General features: G+C 56.2%; 1 protein-coding gene across 3 annotated transcripts in view; it reads left to right on the top strand.

The window, feature by feature from the left end:
* LOC125086968 (ATP-sensitive inward rectifier potassium channel 12-like) overlaps window positions 1-11917 on the top strand; it is an 874374-nt gene extending 862457 nt beyond the window's left edge. The window contains exons 2-4 of one of the 3 annotated variants that reach the window (XM_047706716.1): window positions 3014-3135; window positions 7353-7637; window positions 9805-11917. In XM_047706716.1, coding sequence (XP_047562672.1) covers window positions 9861-11147 — 1287 coding nt within the window. In that variant the 5' untranslated portion in view covers window positions 3014-3135; window positions 7353-7637; window positions 9805-9860 and the 3' untranslated portion in view covers window positions 11148-11917. Of the gene's footprint in view, window positions 1-3013; window positions 3136-7352; window positions 7638-9781 lie in introns of all 3 variants that reach the window. The other 2 variants (XM_047706714.1, XM_047706715.1) reach the window with 2 other exon arrangements.
* The last annotated feature ends 9902 nt before the right edge of the window (window positions 11918-21819 follow it).

Genomic DNA, 21819 nt, shown 5'->3' with positions numbered 1-21819 from the left:
CTTGGGGCTCAGAAGGCAGATGTACACTTCTGCTGGCCCTTTGGCCCAGCTTGTCCCTGGATCAGAGTGTGTAGCCCTTTCACCAGGCCATGGAGCAGGAGTGGCCTGAGGGTTGCATGCGGTGGTGGCGGCAGCATCTGCTGGGCACAGAGGAGGGAGGTGGCCAGGCTCCAGGCTCTGCCAGTTCCTGGTTCTCCTGCTTCCCAGCCTCTTGGGGCGCATCTTGAGAGGGTCACATGGGACTGCGTGGGAGGGCGAGGGATACATATGCCACCTTTCCATCCTCTCGGGAATCTCCATGTCTGCTCTCAGAGCCTGCAAGAGAACCTTCCAGAGAACCCTGGAGGGGCTGGCCGTTACCCCAGGTCTGCACCAGGACAGGGCCTCCCTTTGCTCCCCTGACTGTCCGGAGGTAGGTGGGCTGTACCTCTTTTGCAAACTGAGGAGGCTGAGGCCCAGGAAGGGCCCTTCTTGAGCTGGGGTCATCCAGGCCTTGGCTTAGAGAATCGGGGCTCACTGACACCCTCGGGCTCCCCCCAACCCCCAGGGAGGTCTGAGATCAGGGGTGGTGACAGCTGCCTCCTGCAGGGCTGCTATTCCAGGCCCTGTGCCCAGAGCTCACCTCCCTTACCACACTGAATTGCATGGGCACATCCACTGGGCTGGTGTCATCAGCCCATTTTGTGGAGGAGGAAGCTGGGCCTCAGGGAGGGGAAATGCCTCACCCTGTCCCCAGGCAGTTTTAGCCCTGGCCTTGGTTGACAGACTGGCACTGGCAGAGGGAAGTGGGGAAGCTTCAGGGTCCATCCAGGCCCTGCCCTTGCTGCCTGGCAGTCTGAGGGCCAGTCCGGCCAGTCTGGGCTCGGGCTGCTCCCATGTTACGTGCAAGCCCCATCCCATCCCCCAACTGATCCAATCTGGGACCGTGCCCATGACCCAGGAAAGCATTTGGTGAACTTCAGAGGTTTGAATTCACATCATGGGCTGCTGTGGTCTTCTCAGGGTAGCAGGTGGAGCACTGAAGACGGTGTCCAGAGGCCTGAGTTCCTATCTCCAAACTACCACTCACTCAGTGGCTTTGTGATCTTGGGCCAGTCACTTCTCTGCTCGGAGCCTCTGTTTCCCTGGAGAATGGGACTAATTTGCCCTCCTCACAGGTGAGAACACATGTGACTGGGTTTGTGGGTCTGGGGAAAGCCCTTTTAGGAACTAGGACATCAGAAACAAGACTGAGAGAGCCTGGGGCTGGCCAGAGGACCAAACAGGCCCACAGGAAGTGGGGCGGGATGGACCGTCTCGCATCCTTCCCCCTAAAAGATTGCCCTGTGACAGCTCATCTTTTGGAGTTCCAGCTCCAGGGGACCCAGGGCAAGTGACTTAGCCTCTCTGAGCCCCAATTTCCCTGTCTGTGCAGCCGGGACAAGAAGCCCTCCCTCAAGGTGACACTGAATGTTGGAGTAACTGAAGACAGGAGTGAGCCCTCAGGCCAGGCACAGTGTCGGCCCATTCTAGGGGAAAGGAAAAGATCAGGGATTTGGGCACAAGTCTTTGCCATGGAGATTGCCAGTGTGATGTGGGTCTATGATAGAGCCTTCCTGGGCCTCAGTTTCCCCATCACTTCCAGGGTGTTGGGGCTAAGAGAGGAACCCTGCAGACCCACAGCCGCTGCTCAGGGAATGGTGAGGGATGGGGCAGCAGGGGGCTGAAGACAGGGAGTCTTGAGATAAGAGCCTGAAAGGTGAAAAGGAACCAGAAGGACATTCCCTTATGGAGTGAGCAGAGGCCCAGAAGGGGGAAGTGAGTCACCCAAGGTCACACAGCTTGTGACGGGCAGAGGACTTGAACCCAGGTCTGTGTGCCTCTAAACCCATCGCTGTCACCTGCCCCAGGAGGCTTATGATGTGGGGGTGACTCACCTACAGTGCCCTTGATCCCAGCCAGAAAAGCCTGTGCGACAGTGGACGGCAGCCAGCTCAGCTGTGAAGGGGTGGGGCTCTCCCTCGGTGGCTGGGAGGTGGGGGAAGGTGAGTGGGCCTGCCTCTGGAAGCTCACAGAGGGCCCTCCCGCCACACTGTCCTCCCATCCACACAGCACAGTGGGGAGAAAAGCAGGGGCCCCTTTGACAGTGGGAAAAGTGAGGCTTCTGGGTTGCTGGGACGACATAGGGTGTGTGTATGCCCAAGGCAAGTGTCTGACAGGTTACCAACATGCACCGGTCCTTAGAGACATTTATGCACCCATGCACTCATCTGTAAAGTCATCTGTCCTGCTCACCACGCCACTGCATCCATCCACCCATCCATGCATTCACCTGCTCCTCTGCCCACCTACTCATCTGTCTGTCTAGCATCTGCCATCCACACGCCCGCCCACCCATCTGTCCATCTGTAATCCACCACACATCCACACACGCACCCATAATCCACCCACCCACCCATCCGTCCATAATCCAGCCATAGACACACCCACCTACCTACGCATCATCCATCCATCTATCCATGATCCATCCATCCGTCTGTCCTTCTCTCCGTCCGTGCTTAAACCCTGTGGTTGACCCTGGGAAGGCTCTGCAGGTGGTGGCTAGGAGCACAGGTTAGGGACCTGAGTTCCTCTGTGACCTTGGGGAAATTACCGCACTGCCCACCTCTCTGGAATGAGAACAGGGATGGTTCCAACCCTGTGGCGTTGTTGTGAGGATAACATGAGCTAATGTCCCTGAGACACCTACTACAGTGTCTGGCAATCAGTGGGCACTCCGTAATTACCAGCTGTAATTTTCCCCCGGGACCCATCCTTTTCTGCCCTCCGCTGGTTTGGAACGGTTTCATAGACAGACTCGCAAGCTGCGAAGGTGTGGGTGTCAGAGGTGTGGGCCGGAGGCCTCTTCCACCTCCCACGGGACCCTGAGGGAAGCAGCAGAAATGTGGGTTTAGGTGGAAATCTCAGACTTTGGAGCCATTGTGAGGAGAGCAGCACCATCTATAGTAATTCGGCTTTGCTCTGTTAACTTTAGGGTCTTGTAGCGACTGATTCCTCTCCAGCTGGGGCCTGGGAAATGGCAGCTGCTGCTGACACAGCCTTGAAGACAGCCACTTGCCTGCTCAGCACCGTTACTTAGAAGATAGGAATCAAGAGGTAAATGGAGGTCACCAATGGGCATCGATCCATCTAGCCATCCAGCAAGCAGACACTCATCTGTCTACTTACCTGTCCCTCTCCCCTCCAGCCCTCCTTAACCCGCTGTCAGCCTAGCTCCACACACCCCCCATCCATCTGCCGTCCACCCACCTGTGCACTCACCTACCCAGCGCATCCAGCCGTCTTTCCTTCCACGTATTCACCCATTTCCCGGCCAGTCACCCACCATCCCAGCCACTCATCCATGCACCCAAATACCACTGTGTCCTTCCATCCACCACCCATCCATCTGGCCGTCCATCTGTCTGCTCATCTGCCTGCCCGCCCTCCCATCCATCTCTTCATCCAATCACTAAGCCATCCACCCAAGTCATTGAATTATTTTCTGTCCACCAAACCCGTCCATCTTCCTGGCTACCACCCATCAGCCCATCCACCCATCAGTCCTGTGTATTTATCATGTCCCTGACCACCCACCTGTGCACCTGTCTTTCACCTCATACAACGGTCCATCATGTTCCTCATCCATCTGCTTCTCCGCTGCGCATTTCCTCCTCCCTTCGTCTGGTTGGTGAGTGTTTCCCCTGAGCCAGGCCTGCTCCAACCTCTCTGGGCCTCCGAGGTTGGCCAGCCATGTGGCCTGGGCCAGGGCAACTCTCACACCAGGTAGAGGGTGGATTCCGGCCGTAACAGGAAGAGCCTGGGGCCGGAGGATCCGAAAAGTTTCTGCGGTTCCGCTGACCCCTGACAGATGGGAGGAGTCTTAAGATTCCCTTTAGCTGTGATCTGGGGGTCGGAGAACGTGGGGCAGAGGGGCACCACAGCATAAGCCATTAGAGGCCTGCTGGTGTGTCCAGATAGGAGTGGCCTGGACTGGAGGGAGGATGTAGGTGATTAGATGGTGGACAGCTTTGAGAAATCAGGAGTCAAACCACACAGGACCTGCTGAGGGAGTGGGTATGGAGGCTGGAGGAGAGAGGAGACCAGGCTTCCAGCTCAGACAACTGGGGAAGTGGTCAGGTTGCCAAATGACCTAGGAGGAGGGACAGGAGAAGGGGGAGGGGGAAAGGAGGTAGGAGGAGCAGGAGAAAGGGGGAGAGTAAGGATAAGAAGGGGCAGGAGGAAGGGGAGGGGAGGAGGGTGAAGGAAGAAAGGAGGAGGAGGGGGAGAGAGAGAGGGAGGGGAGAGGATGGGGAGGGGGAGGGAGGGAGGGGAGAATGAAGGGGAGGAGGAGGGGAACAGGAGGAGGGAAGAGGTTTGGGAGAAGAGGAGGAGCCCCACTGGCCAGTGGTACTGGGGGACTTCTGGGAGAGGAGGCTTGGGTCTGGGGAGGCAGTGTAGACCAGGCACCCAGAGTACGCTTGTCAGGGGCAGGGAGCTGCCTCCTCCAGGAAGCCTACTCTGGGAGCGCTCCTTCCCTAGCCCGTCTGATGTGGAAGCCCAGCGCAGGCCAGTGGCCAGAGAGAGCTTTAGGGCTAAAAGCCTAGTAGCAGTGGTTGGAAATGGAGCAGGCAGGCCCTGAGGTGGTGAGGGCCCGGCGCACAGGGGGACCAGTGACCATCTCCACTGTCCTACTAGTCTGGCTATTTCTCTCCTTGCACCCAGCATGGGCTTGGCCCAGAAAACCTGCACTGTGTAGACTCTGAATGTGTGTAGGCCGTGGTGTGCACTGCAGGCAAAGGCGGTCTGTGCTCTGGGGAGGGGAAGGAAATTTGGCCTGGAAGGGGCCAAGGAGATGGTCGTCTTCTTCCCCAGTGTGAGAATGGAAACAGTGCTCCCAGCCCTCCGGCTCCCCTCCACGCCAACCTCGGCCTCCTCAAGGGCCCCTGGGTAGCCCCCTCGCTCCCTGGTGCCGCCCCCCCAACCCCAACCAGCAGGCACTAGGGCATTCCCTGCCCCCGCCTGGCCCTAGCTCTCACTTCCGGTGTGACAGAGTCCCAGAGCCCTGCTCGAGCCTCAGTCTCCTTGCCTGCAACTTGAAGATTGGATTCATCAAGCTCTCTTGCTAAAGATGTCGGCAGTTCCTAGAGTAGGAGAGTTGCAGAGGCTGTCCTGGGACACGGGGGAGGTGGTGGCAGCTACCCGCAGGCCACGCACTGGCTGTCCCGGAACCACGGGGTCTCCGAGGAGTTTTTTTCCCATCATAGGCTTTGATCACGAGGTAGTGAGTGCCCCATCCCATGACGTTTCAAGCATGGGCCCTGGGTCAGGGGCGCCTGTGAGGGGCTCACCTCTGCTTTCAGTGCCGAGATTCGGGGCTGTCTGTCTCTCTTACTGGCACACGGTTCGGGGCCTGAAGGACTGAGACGGGAACTCAGTGTCAGGCTTGTGGTTTGACCCTGGGGCCTGGGGACAGGGGTCGGTTTCTCTTCCACATTCTAGACTAGGAACCCTGTGACCCTGGGCAAGTGACTCAGTCTGAGTTTCAGTTTCTTCATCTGGAAAATGGGGATAATAGTCATAAGGTTGTTGCAGGAATTAAGTGAGGTCACTGGGGCTCCTCGAACTGGGCGGGGCACGTAGAGAGCGCACAGCAGGAATTGGTCAGTGCGCTCCTGCCTCCGAAGCGCTCCGGCCAGCGGAAAGGCCTGGGGTGGGCTTCACCTCCTCCCGCTCTTGTAGCTAGTGCTTTCTTGACATCTGAGACTGGGGCCCCCGCCTGCCCTCTTTCTCTGCCGGATGTTGCCGAAACCTGAGGTGCCCAGAGCCTCAGGGGACAGGCCATGGGGTGTCCTGCTCCATCCGGAGGCACCTCCTGGTGACTTCTGGGCCCCATCTTTGGGTCATGTGGTTGCTGCCTCTCTAAAAGCTCCCAGCCCAGGCCCTGTTGAGCTCCAAACGCCCCAGTGGCTGGGAGTCTGTCTGTGTCCACAGAGCTGTGGCCGGCAGAGAAGTGGGTTCAAGAGACAGCAGGGCTGGGGACAGCTTCTCCATCTCCCGGAGGTGTCTGGGTCTGTGCACTGCACCGTCCCCTTCTCTGCCTGCTGGACTTGCCTCGCTACCCACCTTCAGTGTCGAAGTCACCTCGTCTAGCTCAGGTAGCTCACCCCGGAGCCTCTCTCCCGCTTCCCTCCAGACAACGCCTCGGGTCCCCACTGGGCGATCTGGGCATCTACCAATAGTGATCCTAACCCTTGCCTTTACTGTCTCATCCAAGCCCATGAACTGCTTTGTGACCTGGGACAGGTCTCAGCCTCAGTTCTCGAATCTATGAAATGGGGAGCTGGTCTCCTTACTTGCTGAGGCCTCTTGTAGCAAAACAAATCTAATAACATTTCTTTTCTGATCTAACTGTATGCATCCACTGAGCAAGAGTGTAGGCAACCGGCCTACATATCCCTGGTTGGGGATGTTGTCTGACATTTCTTTTTTTTTTTTTTTTTAAGATTTTATTTATTTTATTTGACAGACAGAGATTACAAGTAGGCAGAGAGGCAGGCAGAGAGAGAGAGGAGGAAGCAGGCTCCCTGCTGAACAGAGAGTCTGATGCGGGGCTCGATCCCAGGACCCTGGGATCAAGACCTGAGCTGAAGGCAGAGGCTTTAACCCACTGAGCCACCCAGGTGCCCCTGTCCCACATTTCTTAAATCGAGTCTTTAAAGATGTCAAGGCTGCATGACCTTCTTGCCACACCTGTGTTTGCCTATGTGGAGTGTCCTTGGGACGATTGTCAAGTTTGTGGTGCTGGGGTTTTTACTCATGGGTCCTCTTCCGGATCTTTCTTTGTGGAGCTGCATTCACCAAGAGCCTGGGAGGGACTCCCCACACCCCTAGCATCACATGCACACACACACACACACACACACACACACACACGTACATGCATACATATACACACATGGCAGGACGGGACCATGGAAAGCTGAGGACTGGACCAATACCTGGAGCTCCAACTCTGTCTCTAAACCTTAGTTTCTGGGTGACTGCTCATAGTCTCAGTTGATAGCTGAGAAACAAGGGAGTAAGTGTGAACGTGAACCTATTGATTTTCTGTGTGGTTTGAGAGGGAACATCAACAGAAGAGGGGTTTCCCAAGCCTGCGTGACACAGTCTGGGTGGGTCCCTGGTGCCCAGCCCAGGGAGAAACACCAGGAGTCACCACAGTTCCCATCCCGGCCTGGGAGCTGGCCAGGTGCGGGGCTCCCCAGCTGATGGGAGCAGAGTGCCAGGCTGGGCTCTCTGGCCTTTGCTTCTTCTGATTCTCTCCCTTGCAGGACTCGAGCTGCTCAGAGCCCCAGTTGGAGCAGCCATGACCCACTGGACGTCCCTCCAGGCATCCAGGCCACATAAACTTGCCCCCTGAGGTCCAGTGGCCTGTCGCCAGCATCTAAGTACCCGGGCCCTGGCCTCCTCTGCCTGGAGGGCCCAGGAATCTGGGGTCGAGCCATCTTCTTGGTGCAGTACCCGGGGTCCCCACCACCCCCGGCTCCCTGCCTCCTGGCCCAGGCAGAAGCAGCGTCCACCATCACAGCCCCAGGCCTCAGCTCCTCAGACCTATGGTGAGGTGTTCAGCTGGAGTAGCTGTGGGGGGCAGTGGCAGTGTGAGAAGAGGCCTCCACAGAGCCTGATGTGCCCACGGCAGGAGACCTCGCATTAGCTAGACTGGTTCAAAATTCCGTTCTCCTGCTTATAGGCTGTGTGGCTTTGGGGAAGTCACTTAACCTCTCTGAATCTCCATTCATGGTAGAAGCAATGATGGCAGCCACCTTCTTGGGGTTTTGCAAGAATAATCTAAGACCATTTGCTAATGTGTCTGGCCTGCTTTCTCTGCAGTTTGAGGAGTGGGCAGTAAGGGCCATGAGTGTTACATACGAGCCTGCTCTGGGGATTCAGAAGCATCTGGTAATGGAGACAGACCCTAGGAGGGATGTGCAGCCTGGCTGCTCATGTGGACTTCTCCCTCACCTGTCTCCCAGGTGTTCGAAGCAGAGGTCAGATATTGTGCTCTGTCTGAGGCCCTGGCTGCACCTGGTCACACAGACAGGGGCTAAATCCCAGTGTTGCCTCCCCCTGGTTGTGTCACTTCTAGTTTCTGGGTTTCTGGTGGGTGCTCGGCCACCTGCCTCTGCTTCTGGACCAGCTGCCCTGGGACCTTCTTATCTGGGGCCTCATTGCCTTCTGGGCACTTGAGGGCTCCCAGCTTTGTCTAACACTGGCCTCCCGGTGTGATCAGGTGGGGATTTGGGGTGGATGGGGTCCCCAGTGGTGGAGAGGAGTATGCCCGACTCAGCATCCTGGCCAGGCCAGCCGGCCAGGGTTCTCCCCCTCCTTCCAGCTCAGCCCTGCTGAGCCAGGCTGAGGGCCTGAGCACCCGCAGCCCTGACGCTAAGTGCTAGGTGGCCTCAGTGCCCACAGTCCAGGCGGCACCATGGCCTCTGGCCTGCAGGTGCCTCGGCCTGGCACCAACAGGCCAGCCTGGAGCCGGCGAGGCCCTGGGGGAGGGGCCACTGCCAGCCCGTCTGGGGGCTGAACGTGGGGTATGGGCCTGAAAGCAGTGTGTCCTGCTGCAGGTGTCATGCCATGGGATGCCTGAGACAGCTTGGTGTGCGTACATGTGTGTGTGTGCATGTGTGCGACAAGCCCACCAAGTGCTCCCCTGAATGGGCCAAGAACAGTGGCGCTCTGAGTGTTCCCTACATGCTGTCATTTAGAGCTGAAAAAGGCAGTGATGGGAAGGCCACTGGGATGGGGTCAGTCAGTGACCCCTCTGGGCACTGACCCATGGACCCCCTCCTAGTTATGGATGGAGGCTGTGGTATATGGGCGCTGAGAGTGGGTGCCATGGGGCACAGGGCTCGAGCATCAGGAGGGCATCCTCGGGGCCAGGCTCTGCTCAAGGCCCGGGGGGTAAGACAGCAGTGAACCACACAGCAAACTCACGACGCTCGGGAGGCCAGTGGTCTCACAGTGGGATCGGTGGGTGAGTGCAACCCCAGGCCTGTCCTTCCCGTTACTGTTACTACTGTTACAGTGTCAGAGGTCGGTGCTTTGGGGTTACCATGAGGACCTGGGTGAGGGGTTACAGTCTCCCATGGGTTCAGGAAGCTGCTCCTGGGCACGGAGGCCAGGGACTGAGGGAGGTGAGGCAGCGGGAGGGTGTCTGGACCGAGAGTGTGAGGGCCCGTCCTGAGGAGCAGTGCACAGGCTGGGAGCTGTAGCGGGTGAGAGGAGGCGCCTGCGCCTGAGAGCTGAGGGGCCCCGGACTCCATTCACGTGGGCCTCGCAGGTGCCAGCAGAGACTGGCTTTGAGCAGAGGACAGCCAGGCTCCCCCACTGCCTCTGGACCGGGGTGGGGGCCGGAGCACAAAGGCTGGCGAGGTGGCCCCCATGCTGGTCCAGGTGGGTGATGACAGGGACTCAGGCCACGGCGGTGGGAGAAGAGGTAGGATTGTAATACACTTTGGAAGCGGAGCCTTTGTTGGGGGGCGCTCACATGGGCTGAGGATGAAGCCAAGGCTTTTGGCCAGAGCTCCTGGGAGGCTCCAGGTCTGTTTTCCAAGCCGAGAAGGAGGGTGAGGGGCTGGGTGAGGAGGGAAGATGGAGAGCTCAGTGGGGGGTGAGTTAGGGCGCAGACGGCTACCCGCCAAGGCCCAGGGCCCCAGGTGTGGACAGAAGCCTGGGCCGGGCTGGCCTGTTCCGCCAGCCCCTCTGTCTTCTCTGTTGCAGGAGCCGCCCCCCGTGGAGCCAGCCCGGGGGCGAGCCAGGGACCCTCCATCCCCGGGATGTCCTCGGCCGGCAGGGCCAACCCCTACAGTATCGTGTCATCGGAGGAGGACGGGCTGCACCTGGTCACCATGTCGGGGGCCAACGGCTTCAGCAACGGCAAGGTGCACACGCAGCGCCGGTGCCGGAACCGCTTCGTCAAGAAGAACGGCCAGTGCAACATCGAGTTCGCCAACATGGATGAGAAGTCACAGCGCTACCTGGCCGACATGTTCACCACCTGCGTGGACATCCGCTGGCACTACATGCTGCTCATCTTCTCGCTGGCCTTCCTCGCTTCCTGGCTCCTGTTCGGCGACATCTTTTGGGTCATCGCCGTGGCGCACGGCGACCTGGAGCCGGCCGAGGGCCGTGGCCGCACGCCCTGCGTGATGCAGGTGCACGGCTTCATGGCGGCTTTCCTCTTTTCCATCGAGACGCAAACCACCATCGGCTACGGGCTGCGCTGTGTGACGGAGGAGTGCCCGGTGGCCGTGTTCATGGTGGTGGCGCAGTCCATCGTGGGCTGCATCATCGACTCCTTCATGATCGGCACCATCATGGCCAAGATGGCTCGGCCCAAGAAGCGGGCGCAGACGCTGCTGTTCAGCCACAACGCGGTGGTGGCCCTGCGCGACGGCAAGCTCTGCCTCATGTGGTGCGTGGGCAACCTGCGCAAGAGCCACATCGTGGAGGCGCACGTGCGGGCCCAGCTCATCAAGCCGCGGGTCACCGAGGAGGGCGAGTACATCCCGCTGGACCAGATCGACATCGACGTCGGCTTTGACAAGGGCCTCGACCGCATCTTCCTCGTGTCCCGCATCACCACCCTGCATGAGATCGACGAGGCCAGCCTGCTGTTTGGCATCAGCCGGCAGGACTTGGAGACAGATGACTTCGAGGTCGTGGTCATCCCGGAGGGCATGGTGGAGGCCACGGCCATGACCACACAGGCCCGCAGCTCCTACCTGGCCAACGAGATCCTGTGGGGCCACCGCTTCGAGCCTGTCCTCTTCAAGGAGAAGAACCAGTACAAGATCGACAACTCCCACTTCCATAAGACCTACGAGGTGCCCTCCACACCCCACTGCAGTGCCAAGGACCTGGTGGAGAACAAATTCCTGCTGCCCAGTGCCAACTCCTTCTGTTACAAGAACGAGCTGGCTTTCCTGAGCTGTGATGAGGAGGACGAGGCAGATGGAGACCAGGATGGCCATAGCCCCCAGGCCCAGCATGACTTTGACAGACCTCAGGCCGGTGGTGGCGGCCTCAAGCAGCGGCCTTACAGACGGGAGTCAGAGATCTGAGCCACCATGGGCCAAGGTGCAGCATCCGCCCCGCCAGGGAAACGCCTGGTGTCCCTCGAGGGCCCTGGGTTTGAGCAGAATGGGCCAGGTGCCCCGGTTGCAGACTCAGTAGTGTTTTAGATGTTTTATGTTTCTTCACAGTGGACTGGGAAGGTTGGCAGGAGAATGGGTGACCAAAGCGGGCCGCCGCTGGCCTCAGAGGCCGGAGCAGGTGCAGGGAGGTAGCCTCTTGGGGTCCGGGCCAGGAGCCAGGGGCTTCTGTCTGAGGCTAGAACTGCGGCCTGCCCGGAGGTGGCTCAGTGGCCATCCAGCCTCTGTGGGTGAAGGCTGGCAGGCTGCAGGGCACCTCGCTGGTTTTTAACTTGGGGAGAAACACTGGTTTTGGCTTTCTAAACCGTAGCTTGAGTAAGACTGTTTACAAAAAAAAAAAAAAAAATTAACACTTGATTGACAAAAAAATTTAATTTCTGGGGATTATAAAAATGGACAGTGAGAATTCCATTGGTCTGCCTAGATGCAGGCATTAGATGGGGGCTCCACGAGGTTCCCTGAGGCTGGACAGGCCTCTCCTCCGTGAAGGCCAAGTGTGTGCTGGGCGGCGCCATCCGCATGTGCAAGCGCGGGGCTCATCTGTGGTTCCTTCTGCTCACGGGCGGATTGGATGATGTTTGTGATGGAAAAACCAAGACCATGTTAATGATCATAATAAAAGCTTTCCAGAGTCACAGAGATGGGGGTAGGGGCTGGGAAAAAAAACTAGTTTGAGCTTTTTTGTACCTTAGAGGTGCGTCTCAGGGCTGGATATGGGACCTGCCTGCCATGGAGGGTCCGCTCTCCCCACCCCCACCAGATTTTCCTGTTTTCCTTCTCTCCTTTTCTGCCCAATAGCCTCCACCCTTTCCACAGTGAGGGATGCTTGGAAAATGTTGGAGTAGATGGCTCCATGGGAAGGGAGAGAGGGTTCCCAGATGCCCAGGAAGCAGATTGGCCCTATTCCCATGGGACCCCAGTATGAGTCGTGCCTTAGGGACCCCAGGTGGACCAGCCCCAGTTGTTTCTGTTTTTCTCGGACTCACTGGTCCTCCCAGCTGCCCCCGATTCCACCATGAAGTCCTCACCAGCCTGTGTGTCTGCAGAGGTGGGCCGTCTTGGCCTGCTCTCTGCACCTGGGGCAGCCTAGGTGAGTACAGAGGCGTCCCAGCCTGGCTGTCCCCGCTGAAGGGCAGAGGAATGATCTTAGAAGAGGTGTGCAGTTGTCAGCCAAGATGACCGGGAGTGGCGCTTGCATCCAGGCAGCCTCATCAGGAAGAAGTTTGCAGCTATTGGCTCTGCTGGCCCAGAAGCAGGCCCCTGGGCCACGGGCTGCCCAGCGTGGGCTTGTTCTTGGTAGAGGACACAGCTGGCAGGGATGGAGCGGGCCAGGTCCTTCCCAGGACAGCTAAGAATTCTGTCCTCTCGAATGACCAGGCCTGTAAGGAAGTCCTTAATTAGAAAGCCCGTATGTGTCTCCCTAGCCTGCCAGTCTCGGCCACCCCGAGCTGTGCCCTCCAAGACAGCTAGGCACCCAGGACCTGGCCCAAGTGGGGAAACTGAGGCAGACCGCAAGGTCACGCAGTCGGTGGGTGGGTCTTGGGAGGCCGGGGGAGGCCAGGGGCCTGGGGTGAGGGTTCTTGCCTCTCCCCTCCTCTTCTACCCATCCCCAGGGCAGCTGGAGACCTGGCCTGAGGTCGGAGGCCTTGGAGGGTCTGGGCATGAGCTATCGGTTCCCACCCATAGACACCCCGTGTCCGTGCCCTGAGGGATACCTGACTCCCAGCATCCTGCCCTAGCCTCAGGCCCCAGCCTCATTTCCCGCTGGGGTGCTTCAGGCCGCGGAGGTAGCTCTTTCCGCTCAGGATCTGCTGGGGGGGCCTCAGCTCCTTCCCAGCCCAGGGCCTGGCTTCCAGCCCTGAGCCTCGCTGGCTTCCTCCATTTCAGCTCTGGGGGCCAAGAGTAGAGTTGATATGGGAGGGCTCACCTGCCCGCCCCCTCCCAGACTGTCAGGCTGAACGGGGGAGGGATGAGATGGCCCCAGTCACTTGGGGCCGGCACAGGGGCCTGTGTTCTGCTCTGCCTGGCCGCAGGAGAGCCTTACAGGGCTGGGTGGGGCAGGCTTCCACTGCTACCATCTGGAGCAGAGCCCAGAGCCTCTGGGTCCCCCAAGGCCCCTGCCACCTCAGTGGCTTGGTGCACCTCCTCTCAGGCCTGCCCCCTCCCAGGCCCACGCTGGACAGTTCAGCCCCAGACCCTGCGGGAGAGCAGCCCTGAGCTGCCTTTCATCTCTCGCCAGAGGCAGATGCTGTATTTTTAAACTCTTCTGCCCTCTTTTTTTTTTCTTCCCTGTATTTATTTATTTATTTATTGCTTGTGCTAAAGACCAAAATAGTCTCCCTTTTTAGTGCACTTGAAACGGGAGGGTGGATGGGAGGAGCCGTGTGTGTGCAGAGCAAGGATCCCGTTGTCCCTGGGGAGTGTGTGCTGGAGGGTGTGTGTGTGTCCCCATGTATGTGTGAGTGTGTGTGTGTGTGTGTGTGTGTGCGTGCATGTGTGTGTGTACGTGTGTGTGTGGAGAGCACCAACCCTCTGAGTGTTCCACGTGCCATGTGTGGTGAGTGTGGCGAGCACAGGTGAGTGGGGAGCATTTGTGCACCTGGGTGTGTGTGTTGGGTGTGCATGTGTGTGTGAGTGTACATGATGTCTGGTCTGTGTGCTGTGCAGGTGTGTCTAGCCATATACTCCCACCCTCGCCCTCCCAGGCACTGGGATTTCCAAGAAGTTTCTCGACAGCCAGAACCAGGAGGTGTGGAGGTTGGAGTGGGCCAAGAATGTGGCCTCTGGTGCCCTCCTCCCTGACACACTGAGCTGCTTACGTGGGAAAGGGGCTGTGCTGGCGGTATGTGTGTGTGTGTGTGTGTGTGTGTGTGAGTGAGCACCAAGTGTGTGGCATCACATGCATCATCATCTCATCTCTGTACAAGCATATGTGTGCAAATATAGCTTTGCCTGAGTGCAGGAGCGTGTGGACCCACAGTTCGTGGGAGTGCTGTGCAGGTGTGTGCCCATGAGGATCTCCCTGTGTGTGTGAGTCTGGGCTGACGACATATATGCGGTATGTATGTGTGTATAGTACACACATGCATAGCTCTCTGTGTATTTGCCCAAAGGCACATGTGTGTGAGTGTGTGTTTTATATGCAGGTTTGGTGTACTGTTCGCCAGGCTATGGGGCCAGGCACACAGGGCGCAGGACGGACACCAGCTGTGACCATGGGCATGGCTGAACCCAACAGTCCTGCCGGCCCTGTGCCCTGATTATGTCCACATGGGAAAGTGTGGAATGTGTGTGCCGCCATGAGGCTTTTGTTCACATGGACACGAGGTCCTATCTGCGTGTGTGGGTGAGTGCTGCATACGGACGGTGTCTGCATGTGTGTGTGTGTCCCCGTGAACACGCAGGTGCACGTGGCGCATTTGGTGCACAGGGCTGGTGCCTGCTTGCTGGGGGCTGTACTCTTAGGCGCGTGGGAGCACGTGCGGGTCCCAGGAGTGTGTGCACACGAACGTCTATGGAAGTGGTGTGTCCGCGTGCACGCCTGCGCGTGCTGCTTGGGACATGGTAGCCGCCCCCCGTGACCTGCTGGTGCTGTGCCCCCCGGTCCCTGCCTGCCTGAGGGTCCTGGCAGGGTCCGGACACCGGGAGCGGTGGCCTGATGAGAAGGAGGCCCCTGCACAGGGTATCTGCCCTGCGTGAGGTCATAGAATGTCAAATCTATTTTAAATGGTGAAACTGGAGAATTTTCATGTTATTTTCAATACATAGCGGTATCTAAAGACATAGGCCAAGAGACTAGGCCACATTAAATGCATTTTGATCTCTTTGAGTGCCACCGTGTGGAGATGTGTGTTTGAAAAATCCCTGCCTGGTGTTCCTGGGTCAGCCCACTGTGACCCAGAGCCTGGGGGGCCAGGGTGGGGTTGGGTCCGGTGGGAGCCCTGGGAGAGAAGACAGAGCCCCGCCCGCTTGCAGACCCCAGCAAGTTCTTCCAGCTGGGACATGCCCCGGGGGTCCCTGTGATCACGCACCCTCTCCCGCAGAGGCCCTGGAGCGCGCCCTCCCACCTCCTCATGCTGGATGTGATACTTCCCCAGCTGTGTGACCTTGGGCCACTTCCCTGTCCTCCCTGGGCCCACACGCCCCCCTTTTACTTCCTTCTGCTGAGATTCAGGGCATGCGTCCACATGCGGTTGTGTGCTGCGTGTGGGAGAGCAGTCGCTCTTTCTGAGGACTCCATCGTGGGAGACCCCCACCAGCCCTGATTCTCACCACAGTGACAGGACAGAAAGCCGCGGTGGGCAGGCAGAGGGCCTATGGACCCCTCCTCCAGCCTGGCTCGGTGACAGGGAGGAATTGGAGTGGTGTTCTCCCTGGAGAGGCCGAGATGAGGAGGGCCACAGGGCAGACAGGGGCTGCCTGCAGGGACAAGAGGACATGCAGGGAGGAAGACATGCGAGGCCCATCTAGGGGAAAGGAGAATTTTATCTGTACCAAGCACTCCGTCTCTGGGGTGTCAGTGGCCTTCTGGCAGAGGCCCACAGGGAGAAAATTCTTTCCTTTGCCCCAGCTCGTTCCCTCACTTGAGAACTTCTCTGCATCAGTGAAGGACCCCAGGGACACTTCATTCTGTAGTATTCAGGGGATGATTCAGGATAAGGAGCTCAGGCAGAGGTGCCATGCAGGGATAAAGGACAGAAGGTCGGGAGGGGCCGGGGGCAGGTCACAAAGGCTTCTTGGAGGTTGTTCGTCTGGGTTGAACCTGGAAACAGGAAGACCCTGAAGGTAGTTGGCTTGATCTGGGGGTGGCGGTGGAGGTGGGGATCCCCGCTCCTAGTCCCAGAGCCCTCCTAGATACCCCAATACTGGAGTCTAAGCCAGTTGGGGCCAATGAGCCATGGCCTCCCCAGTCCCCTGAGCACTAATTCCTGCAGACACGTGTGGGGCCCCAGTCAGCACAGGATAAATGTCTATGACTCCAATCAGGCGGCACTGGAGTTCAGCAGTCTTGAGGTACCTGCTGTCCTGCCTGTGACCTTCAGTCAGATCCCAGGTCACTCTCTTGCTTGGTGACCTGTACTGGATTCCTTTTCCCCTGAGCTCTCAGTCTCCCTGTCTATAAAAAAAGCGGGGGGGGGGGTATTCATAAGATATGCTAGCTCTCACCCTTGTGGAAAGAACGAGAAGGAGCAAGAAAGGACTCAGCAGCCACCTAGCACATACTGGGCTGGAACCCTAGAGGTGGGGTGAGAGCCCATGAAGGTGTGAACCTGGCTTTACCCCTCCCTCACTCGGTGTCCCCAGCCCAGGATCTCATTTCTCTGTGCCTCAGTTTTTCTCCTCTGTAAAATGGGGCTGATAATGACTAAGTTGTATGAGGATGAAATAAGTAAGAACCAGCAGCCCGCAGAGGGGCCACATAAGTCTGGGCGCGCTCTCTCTCATCGCCTTTATCTGGTGTCGAGCACCCACAGTGGGAGCGGCCTGGGGCTGGTGCTCCTGGGCTGGAGGAGCAGAAGGAAGGCAAGGGTGGCTGCAACCATTAGCCCCAGGGACAGAGTTTGACCAGGAGGAGGGATGGGCTGGGGTGGGGTCCACTGACTGGGTCCAGGTATGATGGGAGCAAGAAGGCCCGTGAAATGGCTTCTTCTCTAGAAGGTCACTCCACCTGCTGAGGGGGAAGTGGCCTCTGGGAGGAGCAAGGAGGGGATTTGGGCCCAGGCTTAGGAGGCTGCATGGTGCTTGGGCTGAGGGGACCCGTGGGGGCAATGGCTGACCCTGTGGGTTTTGGTGTGAACCTCCAGCTGGGTGGGGAGGAGCAGGCTTGGGGTGACGGATGGCATCTCTGGACATTTTGAGATGCCAACAAAGGGCACGGGGACTTTGGAAGGCAGATTGGCACTTTTTTATAGAGCTATACCTATATTTAGTATAAGATTGAACCATTCCTCTTGTACACGCAGCCCGAGAGACATGAAGACTCATTTTCACACAAAAACCTGTAAGTGGATGATTATAAGAGCTTTATTCGTGATTGCCCAAACCAGGAAGACACCCGGATGCCTCTCTCACCTGCACGTGAGTGACCACACGTGACCTGTCCCCATGGTGGAACCATCCCGAATAGCGAGAAGGAACAGCTGTTGCTCCCTGGTGTGACCTGAGGCTTCCCAAGCGCGTGCTGCTGAGAGACAGAAGCCAGACTCAGAAGGATCCTGTGTGTCTGGCATTCTGGAAAAGCCCCAACTACAGGCATGGAAGAAACATCAGTGGTTGCCAGGCCATAGGGCGGGGTACCGAGTCCAGGAGGCAGGGTTCCAGTGGGATGGGAGACGATTTTGAGGGGTGACAAAAGGCTGTATGTCACGATTGTCGATGGCCACAGATGTGCGCAATTACTCAAGACCCACGGGACTCCACACAATGAGGAGTAAATATCAGACAGTTATACCTTATTAAAAAAAAATAAATAAAGGGGAAGAAAAAGCAGTTGCCAACCCTACTTGCGCACAGAGACATCAACGTGTCAGATTTCGGAGAAGAGATCAGGTCAGGAGGTCGAGCCTGGGGACTTGCTGGCATGTGGATGGGACTGAGTGACCATGAGATGGCAGAGACACGGACAATGCACAGGATGTACTGGGAGGGAGGGAGGCGCTGAGCATGTCTGGGGCCTCCAGTGCACAGCGGGGCCTCCGAGGTGAGGTTTTAAGAGCAAAATGCGTCCCAGTCACCTCTGCCAGCACGAGGACCCTCCAGGATGCCTGGGCTTCTGGGAAGAGAGGCCAAGGATCAGGGGCCCCACTCCAGCCTAAGGTCCCCCAGGACATTTAGAAAGTGACTGAAAGTCAAGGGTGACCCATAATTTATTGCCCAAGTCCAAACGCTTTTACAAAGGGAAAGAGCTGTGATTACTAATAACTAATGGGACACATAGGAGTAAAACGGGTGGTTTTGGGCAGAGCAATGGGTTGCACACAGAGGTTGTCAAGGCAGGCTGGGGCGTCCTCAGTCTCACCCCTCCTCCTGCCATGCCATCTTATGGGGCGCACGGCCACCCCCACCCTCCCACCTTCAAGGGACCTGGGTGTAAGCATGAAGGGAAAGGAGATTCCTATCGCCCCCGCTCAGGAGTCCGTCCAGCCTCGGTGGTCCATCTAGAGAGGGGGGCACTGGATCAAAGAGCTCGGAGACCTCCACAGGCTTGAGGTTTCTACAGGAAGTCTTTTTAATGGTGCCGTCCCCCACAGGCCACGCATCTGGGCGAGGTGCTCACACACGGCATCTCAGAAACTCTCTCTGTGAATGCTCTCCAACCCCGCACCGCCGAACACAGTGCCACATGCGTGTCCCTGAGCACAGCTCGCCACACTCACAGAGGCAGCTCAGCTCTGCCTTGCTGTGCCTCACACACGCACTGACACAAGCAAACATCATGTCTCGGGCAAACACATCACAACACACAGCTCAGCATGGACACAGCATTAAAGTGGTACACAGGGAAACCAGCAGAGAGACAGATACACACATATACGTAAGATAGATGGAGAGATATTCAGTCAGAGACAAAAAGACAAACAGATTTTATGCGTATGTATACACAGAGATATACGAAGCAAAAAATATAGACAGAGAGACAGACAGAAAAACAGACAAAGAGATAAGATAAAGACCTAAGACATAGCCTGGTAGGTGGACAGGTAGATATAATCAGAAAGACAGACATGTTAGCAGAGAGACAGATGGACAGTACATAGACAGGAACATGAGTAAGGAGGTATATGTAGACAGACAACTGTAGAGACAGACACACAAAATAGGTAGGTAGACATGCCAATACAGACATATATGTAGGGTCAGACAGACAAAGAAAATAGAGGCCCAGCCATTCGAAGAGTTAGATATTTGTCTATCCATCCTCTGTCTGTCATCTCTCTGTGGACTGAGGGAGGAAGATAGCCAGACATATACATATATGGATGGAAAGACAAGTAGACATGCAGACAGAGACAGATGGACAGATGGAAAGACAGTCTGGGAGTCAAACAGCTAGGCAGGTAGGCAGTGGTGGATAGAGTTATGGGAAGAGTCATATGCATAGACTGACAGATTGGTAGGTGGGCAGATGAGGATGAAGTCAGAAATACAGATGGTAAGACAGATAGCGTGAAAAATAGATAAGCAGGCAGATGGATAGATGGATGGATGGACAGATGGACAGAGAGACAGTCAGATAGAAAGATGGACAGATAGACAAATGGACAGTTAGAGAAATGGGCTGAGAGTGGGACAGATGGACAACATGTAGACAAATAGACAAAAAGAGAGAGATTGAAAGGTGGACATACAGACAAATCCATATAGAAAGATCAGCAGATAGAGAGGGAGACAGAAAGACGCATCTACAGACAGGTGAGTAGACAGACAGAATGAAATAGACTGACAGAAATAGACAGTCCTATATACAGAAATAAGTAGGCAGGCATACAGACAGAGGAACAGACAGATCCACAGACATACAGATAAATAGATGTACTGATGAAGAGATAGGAAGGAAGACAGACATGAGGGCAGACATGCAAATAGACATAAAATATCTATAAAGATAAGTAGTTATACAGACGGACATACAGAGAAGTAGAAGGACAGATAGGCAGATGTATATATAGATACAAAAAAACACAGAGAGAAAGACAGATGGAAAGGCTGGTAGAGAGACAAGTAGATATACAACAGAGATAGATCAATGGAAAGACAGACAAATGGATATTGTATAGGCAGACAGAGAGGCAGAAAGATGGACAAATAGACAAGCTAACAGAAAGATTGGCAAAGAGACAACCAGCTATACAGAAAGATCGGCAGAGAAATGATCAGAAGGACAGAAAGGAAGGCAGACAGAGCAATTCTGAGAGAGAGAATGACCTATTGACAGATATGCAAACAAAAAGGCAGACAGAGAGACAAACAGAAACTAACTGAGCAATGGTAGATGGACAGAAAGACCTAAAGATCGAAAGGCAGACAAACAGAGAGCAAGACAGACAGGTCATCAGGCCGACATAGAGGCAGGCAGGATGCACAGAAGCACCTCGGGACTTGCTCTCCAGCCTCCTCAGGATCCCAGATCTGTCCCAGCCCCTCCAGGGATTGGCTTGTCTGCTCTATAGAGGCCGAGGGGATGCCGCAGAGGATCCCTCCCATTCACAGCCTGCTCCGAACTCACCTGTACTTGCTCCCACCGCTTCTGATTGCCTTTCCGCTGAACTCTCTCCTGGACTGGGTCCAGGCAGCAGGGTAGGCTGCCCTAAGCCCTTTTCCCTGAGCTGGAGAAGGGGCCTTCCAAGTGGGTGTGGATATAGACAAAACAAACTGGGAGGGACTCTGGAAATCCCTTCTGGCATCATCATCTGGAGTGCAGGGGCGGGGCTGCAAGTCGGAGCAGAGCGGGTGATGACAGGAAAAGCACACACTTCAAGCCTCATAGAAGGAAGAAAATGTGCATGGATTATGAATTAAGGTTTCTATTGACTGTATTTCCATTAAAATGCATAATTATTGAAAAATTTAACCGGCAGGACTTCTGACTTAAAAGACATTTTGATTTCTGCTTCTTAAACTTTATCCTTGAGTTAGAGAAAGTGACCTTGTCATAGTAATGACTCCCCTCCTGGTCCTCTCAACAAGTTCTGGAAGCTGTTGATTGGCTCTTGGCTGAAATGGCTCAAGGGTGATAATCTCTATGTCTGTATTCGTGGGCTTTGGGGAGATGGACCAGAAAAGAGCTGGGCGAACTTACAGATGGGAAGTAAGAATGTGCATTTAAGCAACAGATCAGGGCTTGGGTCAAAGGCCTGGGTGTCTCTCAGCAGCTCTGTATCCACTCTGTTCTCTCCACTCTCTGCTTTGGTGGTGCCTGGACAATGAGGGTGTGCTCTGGGTCCTCACATCTACATAGAGTCATGCTCAACCAATGGGGAAATGCCCAGTGCAGGAGAATATCCTGCTGAGATTGAGGGAGGTGGCGGGGGAGAAGGCAACACAGAGTCAACGCCACTTTGATCGTTCAGGTGGAAACAAGTAACTGTTCTGGGACAGTGTGGCTGTGTGGGCTGCCTGGTCCAGCAGCTTCTGTGTCATCCTGGCTGTGTTTCTATTTGTGTGCTCTGGTGTGTGTCTCTTCTGTGCGTGTGCTTTTGCCTGAACCAGGTGGACATTCTCTGGTTCAGGGCTGAAAATCTCTGTGCCTATATAGACAAGATCGTGTAACAAGCATTTGGAGTATGAAGACTTTGTCAGCTTGAATTGTGTTTGGACGCGCCCCATGTTGCATGCTTTCTGCCTTTGCGACTAGGAGGGCTTCCACTGGGGCAATCTGTTCAGCAAATGGCCAGGGGAAGCCGCTCCCCCAAGAGGAGTCAATACTGAACTCCGCTATTAACTGAGAATCTTACATTCTAGATGAAATGTTGCAGAGTATTGATCAAGTTCAAATGGCATGAAGAGCAGAACAGTGTAGATCTGAAATCTTCTATGGGATCAGAATACTTTCTGCTTTTTGAATATTTGATGAAGTGCATAT

This window comes from Lutra lutra, chromosome 16 (genome assembly GCF_902655055.1).
Source record: "Lutra lutra chromosome 16, mLutLut1.2, whole genome shotgun sequence".
NCBI classification, from domain to species: Eukaryota; Metazoa; Chordata; class Mammalia; order Carnivora; family Mustelidae; genus Lutra; species Lutra lutra.
Note: the sequence above shows the minus strand (reverse complement) of the source record. Positions and strands in the feature narration are given on the sequence as shown.